The following is an 8867-nucleotide window of genomic DNA, read 5'->3' on the forward strand; positions in this document are numbered from 1 at the left end:
GGGCAGTTCGCGGTGCCTCTGAGATTTTCATGAAGATTTTCATTAAGAAATATTAACCCTAGAGAAAACCTCGCTCCTAATTGTAATTGTCTGCGAAAAGGCTGGACTCGCCTTGTTGTTTTTCGACTTTTTGTGCCCAGAGAAGACACAGATTATTACTAGTATATTTTTTAAAACAAAAAGGCTCTTCCTTTAAATGGCTTTGGCCCCCAGGATAGGACAGTTACTACATAATCAGCAGGCGCTGAGTGTTCATCAGTACTTACTTGTGCCTAGACGGCGAGAAAAATTACAAAAACAAAAAAACAAACAAAAAAAACAAAACAAAAACCCCTAACGTTATCCCCTTTCAGCCCAGAGATTTGGGGAGAAAATATTCAGTCTTTTGAGTCAGCTTTTATTTTGGAAATGAAAGGGACTGCGTGTGTATAAAAAAATAATAAATGGGTATAATTACAAACCATCTCTTTTCGCCTGACAGTTCTAAAACCTTGGCCTCCAAAACAAATCCAATACTCTGGTCCAGAAAATAGCACAGAGGAGTTGAGGGGAAAGCAGTGTGCCGGCCTTTCAGATAACAGGACCGCAGGCAGAGCAATGGAAACAGCTCCTGCAGCTGGAGTGGGGTGGGGAATCAAAGGTTGGTGGGCATGAGTCTGATGGCGTGTGTGTGTGTGTGTGTGTGTGTGTGTGTGTGTGTGTGTGTGTTTGGGGGCCAGGGAGGGATGAAAGTTGTTTTCAGTTCCGTAAGGATTCAACTGGCTTCCAATGGTGGACTACAACTTGGAACAAGGGCTCAAGTTTGTATTACAATGGTTCTGGAATTTAGGATTTCTTTCTGCTATTATTTGAAACAGACTAGAGCTGGAAGGGTCCCTGCCTCCAGCACCTTTCTGCACAAGGATGCCATATCTAACAGACTCTGAACCTGACAGAAGCTACTGGCAAACAAGCAACCAATCTTTGCCCTACCAGGGTTCCCTTACCGCGACTAAAGCCTGAGCTGGGACCTGCAGGCCCAGGAGACTCGAGGAAGCTTCCAGGCGGAATTCCCTGCGTAGCCAGGCTCCACATAGCTTGGCTGGGCCTCAGCACAGGTCCCAGCCTCAGGTGCCCAGTTAGGGTAGGGAGAGCCTCCTTGCCCTTGGTGTGGGCACACAAAAACGCCGCCAATGCCCTCTAATCATCGGATCTCTTAGGCTGCAGTTGCCAATCCGCAGAGTAAGAACGCAAGGCCGCCGCCATCCGGTCGTGATCATAACCGAGGCCTTGTCTGTGCAGCAGCACACCAGGCCCAGATCCACAGCCCTGGACAGCTGTCCCACGCAAGCCCTTCCTTGGCAGATTCCGACCACAACTTGAGCGCGCAGAGAAAAATAAGACCCCAGCCCCAGACTCTCCCCAAACCAGCCCTGGGTCCCTCCCGGAGTTAGAGCTAGGGAGGCGAGGTGGTAGAGATAGAAAAGTAGGCACAGAGAGACTGAAGATGAAAGAAAAATAAAGGGAAGGGAAGACAGAAGGAAGAAGTAAAGGAAGGGAAAAAACAAAAAAGCACAAAGAGGAAGGAAGCGAGGAAGAAAAGGAAGAGTCAAAGGCGACTCCTGGGAGCCGAGGGCAGCTTACAGAAAGAAGGGTAAGTGACAAGGCCAGGATCCCAGCCCCTTTCCGCCCTGTCCCTCCTAGTTTGGCCTGAGTCTCTCTCAAAGGGATCTTTCCTGATCTCTACCCTGGATTGGGACTGGTAGTATCCCAGCCTTGCAGGAGAATGGCAGGATCCCTGGCCAGGCACAGGCCTGGAGTGGGGGGAGGCCCAGGATGGAAGCGTGCGCCCCTGACCTTGAATGGCTCAGGGCCCAGAATTCCTACCACGCCCCCGGCGTCCGCCAAGAAGCAGCTAACCTGACCATACCTGCTCGGGGCCAGGTGGGCACGGGGTGGGAGGTGAAGCCAGCAGCCTGACAAAGCTCTGAGAAGGAGGCAGGGTCGCGGCTCCTGCACGGGGAAAAGCCGAGGTTGCCACCGCAGGCCTGGCACGACCAGGGCCTGGATGCCCCGCCCGGCCCGGCCCCCGCGCGCACAGGTACCTGGAGACGATTTCAACTGAAGTAATGAAGGCAGTGTCGTGCTGTCGAGAGAAAGGTGGATCCCAACAACAGGAAACTACCTAAATCACCGACCAGTTCTGGTGCTGCCCGCGCGGGGCTGCCTCGCCCGCCGCTGCCGCCGCCACTGCCGCCGCCACTGCCGCCGCCAAAGGGAGAACCCTGCGATCGCGCCCGGCCGACCCCCCCCCCTTGCCAACCTGCGCCTGCGCTGCCACTGTGTGAGCGGCGCTACCGCTAAGGCATCACGGAGGGAGAAGCCACCGGCCCCGGTAAGGTAAACCTGGAAGAGGGAAGGAAGGAAGGTAAAGGAGAGAGAGGAAAATGGAAGGAGAGGAGAAAGCGAGAAGAGAGGAGAGCGAGCAGTGTGCGTGCTCGTTTCCCAAATCTTGCTTCTCAGCGAGCACGCGCCGAGCTGCGGCAGCCCCGAGCAACTCGAAAGCGCCAGGGTCGGCACGCAGCCCGGCTCCCAGTCTGGTCTCGGCCTCCGGCGGCTCGCTCCCCGCCACTCGCTCTCCCCCTCTCTCCCTCCCAGCCAGCCAGCCAGCCGGGGCGCGCGCTCCCGCGCCCCCTCCCCCTGCCGTCGCGCCCCCCCCCACCTCCCGCGAGCAGGAAACGCGTGGCCCCGAGGAGGGCGACCAGGTGGGGGAGGCCATGCTGGGGGAGGGGGCCATGCAGCCAGCAGCAGTCTACCTAACTGCTGCCGCGGACGCTAGTGACGCGCTCTTGGCCCAGCCTGCTCCCCGGATTCTTAGGCTGGGGGTCATCTGGGACCAGGGGACCCACAAAACAACCGGCGTCTGCGAGCCTCCCTGGGGCTCCCGAAAGAAATCCTGTTTGGCTTCCTCTGTCTATGCAGCTCCCCTCTCAACTGAAACCACTGGTCCAAGACAGCCACAATCCAGATATACTAGCAAGTCATAAAACTGAACAAAAGCCGACAAACCTTACGGCACCAGGGCTATAGGGCCCAGACAAATTACGACCGTCTAGGTAATATTTAAATAGATGCCTAAAGTAATTGCAGGGGGCGCGGGCTAGTCCTCCTGTTGTAAAAGTGGTGGCCGGGATAAAGTGGAAGGTGAAGATAAGAAGTCAAAAAAAGAGGTAAAATTAAAAAGCTTCATTCCACAGCTTTTATTCTTCTATAAGAACATAAACATCGTCTTTTTTCCACGCACAGCAGCATTACAATATTAATTTATTCTGATTTAAGATTAGAAGTAAATAGAGCTAGAACTAACATTTATAATAACGATAGAATGCATTTGCATAAAACAAGATTGGCAATTTTTCATAATAATAGACATTTATACAGATTTGTATTTATAATTTTTCTTTTTCTGCACCTACAGGTTTGACCCTTTTATGCATGTAACTTCACAGTATAAAGGAAACCCAAACAAAGTCTCCCTTCTCTAGTCTATTCCGCTTGCCCCAGCCCTCCTTGGGTTCTATGAATTTTAGAAAGGAAAAAGAAAGAGGAAGAAGAAAAAAGAAAATGAGAAAGAAAACTCTCCACAAGACAGGGAGAATTGCGGTGTGCTTGTCGTGTGTTACCAGTGGTAACAATTACTTAATGACAAAAAAAACCCCACTAAATCCACACGCATAAACAAAACTACCTTAGGTTATTTATCTACAGACAGAAGGATATGGAAATTCAGAGGTAAGTGAAATAATTTAGTCCCACAATGCAAGACTAACACAAACTGGAAGAGAAGTTTCCTTCTCCTGGTCGTTCTTTTCTTTTTTTTTCTTTTTCTTTTTCTTTTTTTTTCCTTCTAAAGCTGGGATATCTTGCAGAGGAAGGAAAGATTAATCTTTCTTACTCTCAATTTTTTAATCAGCCAAAGTCAAGCCCTTTTGCCAGCCTGCATGTCCATGCCTGTAAGCCCTTCTCTTTGCCAAGGAAGAAAGAAAGAAAGAAAAAAGAAACCCAGGGGCCTGTGTCCCCTGATTAAACACAGCCCAGCACTCCAGGCAGGCGAGCCCGGTGGCGGCTCCTTGCACCATTGACCTCAGGCCAGACACCTCAGCGCCTACAATGGGACCTCGGCCTTCCGGCTAGGTTTGCCCGCCCCCGCAGGAAACCAGCTCCACCGGGAGGACCGGAGCCATTTCCAGCAGAGGAACCCCGAGACAGCAAACCAGCCCAGTCACCACTCGACACTTCAGGACAATAGTTCTCTCTCTAGAAATTTAGCACGATATGGCTTTTTCCCCCAGAAAACAAGTAAACCAGCACCAAGCAAACAGACAAAGAAACAAAAAGTCAGAACAAACCAGCCCTGCACAGATGTAACGGCCAGCGAGATGGCGAGTGTGGGAGGGAGGAATGGGGCTCCGGCACAGGTGCGAGTTCCTGGGCAGAGGCCGAAGACAGAGGGAGGAGAACGGCTCTCTGGCAGCGGGGGGAAAAAAAACGGCGTTGCCTGGAGCTTCATCAGGAAAAATTAAAATTGGCTGTGAGCTCCCGGATCCGGTTTTCTCGGTTCATTTTCTTCAGTTTCATCCTGCGGTTCTGAAACCAGATTTTAACTTGTCTGTCCGTGAGGTGGACGCTGCGGCTGATCTCTAGGCGCCGCTCTCGAGTAAGGTACATGTTGAACAGAAACTCCTTCTCCAGCTCCAGCGTCTGGTGCTTGGTGTAAGGGCAGCGCTTTTTCCTGCCGCTCTTTGCTGTGAGCCAGTTGGCTGCGTTTTCGCCTTTGGAATTGCCTGGCATTCAAGAGAATAAAGAGGGGAAGGTTAAATCGGGGCCAGGCTAGGCTGTGCGCAGGGGTGAATTTGGGACTTCTCTGCCATGAGAGGGATGCCCTAAGTCACACGGAGTTTTGCGGCCGTCCACCCCCCCCCTTTAGCTTGCTCAAGAAGATCATTCCTCCAACAGGCATGTGCAAAATGGACAGGGCCTTCAATCTACACCTACCCTCCCAGCTCACATGTCCCTCCACTTTCCCCCAAACACCTGTTTTAACACAAAGCTGCCAGGCGCTCCCAGAACGAAAGAACGAAAGCCTGCTGCTGTACGGCAAGCTGTACTGCTTGAACTTAACGCCTTTCTCTGCTTCTCGCCCCAAGGCAGACAAGCACTTCCTGCAGCCCCCAGGCAGGGGGCATGGGTACCTACTTGGAAGGGAGGGGGGCCGTTTGTGTCTCACTCCGGTCCCCTGATTGCCTAAGGCCCAATGAGGAGAAGGACAAGGACACAGTTGGGACCTGGAGAAGGCACAAAAAAACTGATTCGGGGTCAAGGGCCGTCCCTCACGTCCTTCCAGGAGCCGGGGACATGCAGTCTGGGCGATTCCGAGTTTCAGGGGAAGTGAAATGGTCCCTTTCGGACTCTCAGCTCAGGGCCCCGGCGTCCGGGCGGGATTTGCCTTTTCTTCTCCCCGCAAGGAGGATTCCCGCCCCTCCAGCAACTTTGAAAAAAGCATGGGGGATCGTAAACTCGAACTTCGCCGGTTAATGGGCTTATTTATTGGTGCTGGCGGCTGCTTATTTTGGATGCCTTACAAACATCCGCGCTATCTGCGGGCGAGCCACTTTCCTCCCTCCCCCTCCCCCCGCGTGGGCCGCGCCTCGCAGACTGGGCCCAGACCACGGCTTAGGGTGCTCCGGGCCACGGAGAAGGGCATGCACGAGAGGGGGCTGCTTGTCCCTGTCCTCGGCCCCAATTGGGGTGAGCTGAGGCCAGAGCGGAGGACGTCTTGGTGTGGGGCTCTAAATCGGACATGAATTTTTACTGCGTCCCCACGCCCAAATATTAAAAAGCAAGTTCACAAGGTCAGCCTGCCTGCAGCTTGGGCCAAGGCCGGCCGGCTGCTGCGCGGACTCCTGGCTCTCTGCTCTTTCCCTTCTCTGGGTCGGCTTGCCTGTCTGCCCGCCTGACTGCGCCCCTTCAGCGCGCCCTGCTTACCCAGGGAGTCCTTCTCGGGCGAGGCTTTGCTGCTTTCGGAAGGGGCTGGGGAGAGCTCCTCCGCGGCCGAGGACGACGCGTGCGCCTCCTCGTCGCCCTGCGAGCCCCCGCCGCCGCCACCGCAAGTCAGCGTGGGGGGCGGCGGTGAATCGAGGGCTCGCTCTTTCCGGGCTGCATCCGCTGAGCCGGAGGCGAGTGCGGGTGGCGGGTCGAAGCCGCGCCCGGGGGGCTGAGCGGGGAACGGGCCGGCGCCGAGCTGCTGTGCGCCGCCGCTGCTGCCGTAACCCTTGGCCGTGCCATAGGCCTGGGAGAGGCGGAAGTAGCCGGGCACTGGCACCCCGCTGGAGGTGCTCAGGGCGCAGCCGTCGGGCGGCGGGCCTCGCGGGAAGGGAGCCAGCTCGGCTGCGGCGGTGGAGCCTTTGGGGCATTTGTCCGCCGAGTCGTAGAGGCAGTAGGAGCTCTCCTCTTTGATGTTCTGCGCGAAAGAGCACGAGGTGGCCTGCGGCGGGGGTTGGGGTGGTTGCGGCGGGGGCGGTGGCTGTTGCTGGGGCGGTGGCGGCGGCGGCGGCCCCTCGGGCTGCTCCATCCGGCACGACCGGGGCGCGTCTAGCCACAGGTCTATAGGCGCGGGCGCGTAGCTGTGCGCCCCAGGACCCAGGCCCCCGCTGCCGCCGCCGCCGCCCGGCGACGCCGCCTCATTGCGCTTGCCTCCCAGAGCCGGGAAGAGCCCGCAGCTCTGCAGCCCGTAGGGCAGGTCGGCCGCCGGTGGCAGGTAGACCCCGCCGTGGGCGTAGTAGCCGCCGCCACCGCCGCCCCCGGCGCCGCCGCCACCGCCGCCAGCCTCGCCTCTGCCGGAGCTGATGAGCGAGTCGACCAAAAAAGAGTTCGCGGCGGGGCTCTCCGAGCATGACATTGTTGTGGGATAATTTGGCGAAGGGAGCAGATAGCCCTTTCTGGCTGACATTTCTTGTGCAAAACATGCTGAATACGATTAGCAATCCCCCCGCACCGCGGCGGGCGCCCGCAGCCAATCCTGAGCCAGAGTTTCCGCGCGACCACTCCCAGTTTGGTTTCGTAGGCGCGGGGCCGCTCTCCGAGGGCGCCCTCTGAGCCCACGATTGATATAAATATGTAATCTGTATTGATGGGCCAGGAGACGCACACCCAATACCTCAGCCCAAAGGCCAGGAGCTGTGGGGGCTGCCCCAACGTGGCTAGTGGGGGGCCTGGTTCCTGGGCTAGCCCCGCCCACGCTCGGACGTGAGCCCTCCTGCGGGGTCTGTTTGAAGGGCCCTTGGGCCCCCGCGCAGTTAACAAGTGGGGTGTTTATGGTGCGCACCCCGGCCCGCCTTGGGTGCTCCCCACTCTTATTTCGGAATTAGCCACTAGCCCTCCATATACTCTAAACACTAAGCGGGCCTATTGTAGGGCCTCAGACTCTTCCCATTCGGCTCCGGACCTGGAACTGTCTCCTACAAGTGGCCGACCTGGCCGTAAGGCCACCAAGAACCTCAGAGTGTCCGAGATCCAGAGCGCACTGGAAGCCGGCTATTGCCACTTCTTTCTTGATTCCCATACGTAATTTCCCCCCAAATGTATTGCCCTGGCCTCTCAACCCCCACACTCTCCCCAGCCAGTCGTTGACCCACTTAGGATCTTTGTCTCTGGTATGCTCACCTGGCTTGCTTTCTCTGAAGCTGCTGTCGGTGGACCCTGGTGAGCTGGAACGAGAAGGGGGGTGGGGATGGTAGAAGCGACTGGCAACCTTGGCTGAAAGACTCCCCTACCCCTATTGCGAGGTCAGAGCCAGGTCCAGGCACCCCATAGCCCCATTTCCCCGGTAGCTTCCAAGCTCAAACGCCGTTTCAGGGAAGTGAAAGAAACATTGCTCTTCTGGGTCTTGGGTTTGACTGGAGGCGACGACCTGGAGGGGTAAACTTGGAGAAGGGGCGGCGGATGAGCACCTCTGCCGTACAATTCTCAAGCTCTCCCTTTAGCCTTGGCATTCGCACGCTCTCGGAGGTTATGACTAGAACCAGTGTCACCACACTCCTGCCTCTTCGTCCCCTCCCCTCTTCCCCCCTCCCCTCCAAACCCGCGGCTGGGGCAGCCCTCACTCCCGCGGTGTGCGCATTTTAACGAGGCCCGCGGTGAGGAAATCCGTTCCCGGCAAGCCCGGGCTGGGCTCGTGGCCCAGTTATAGCAGCATTTGGAGGCCAGGCCCTTTGCTCAGCAGACACCGGGGCCTCCTTTTTCCCTGGCCGTAGGAACGCTCTCTCAGTCAATGGAAACTTCTGTCCCAGGGAGCTAGCCCCTGTGTGGGCCTCTTACATATCTCAGGAAATGCGACCTTTTCCGGCCCGGATCCAGTAGAGTCCAGGAGGTCTCTGCCTTGCCCCTTGCCGGTGGGCTACAGCTCTCCAGGATGCCCCAGGCCTGCCCGCCGCACCAGCTCCAGCCCCTGCAGAGGCCTAGACTGGGGCTGCTAAACGCCGGGATCCCAGGAAGCAGACCGCTCAGGCCTCTGCCTGCAGCGGGGAAAGACCCTTGCATCCCGGGTGATTTGCCAGGCACTTGGCCTTGTTCCTCCCGGTGTGAACCCAGACCGAGAAGGAAGCCGAGCCTGAGAAGACCCAGAGAGGGTGCACGGGAGAGCTGGCGGAAGAGCCCTGACGCTGGCTTCTGAGATGCAAGCAGTTGCGGAATCTGCCTGTTGTGGCTGCTCTCCGCCCGCCCGCAGCGCGGGCGGCCGCGCCACAGTTTGCGCTGCGCTCTAGCCGCTTCCACCCAACTGGCCTGCGCCTGGCGGTGACCGGATCCTCAGACTGGGCATCGGGGGTACA

The 8867-nt window shown here is 57.0% G+C and overlaps 1 protein-coding gene across 1 annotated transcript; it reads right to left on the reverse strand.

The window, feature by feature from the left end:
* Positions 1-4548: 4548 nt before the first annotated feature.
* On the reverse strand, positions 4549-6988 carry HOXA10 (homeobox A10). Its single transcript, XM_047096486.1, has 2 exons — positions 6025-6988; positions 4549-4823 (listed from the first exon to the last, which is right to left on the reverse strand). The coding sequence occupies exons 1-2, from the start codon at positions 6986-6988 to the stop codon at positions 4549-4551; spliced, it is 1239 nt and encodes a 412-aa protein (XP_046952442.1).
* Between the last annotated feature and the right edge of the window lie 1879 nt (positions 6989-8867).

This window comes from Lynx rufus, unplaced genomic scaffold (genome assembly GCF_022079265.1).
Source record: "Lynx rufus isolate CCGP_SWC_20201006 ecotype Redwood Valley unplaced genomic scaffold, mLynRuf1.p SCAF_4, whole genome shotgun sequence".
Taxonomy (NCBI): Eukaryota; Metazoa; Chordata; class Mammalia; order Carnivora; family Felidae; genus Lynx; species Lynx rufus.

Bases quoted from the DNA above. Each gene is read 5' to 3' on its own strand.
- HOXA10 (XM_047096486.1), bottom strand. From the start codon at position 6,988: ATGTCAGCCAGAAAGGGCTATCTGCTCCCTTCGCCAAATTATCCCACA. The intron at 4,824-6,024 runs GTAAGCAGGGCG...CTTGAATGCCAG, and splicing joins GCCCGAGAAGGACTCCCTGG to GCAATTCCAAAGGCGAAAAC.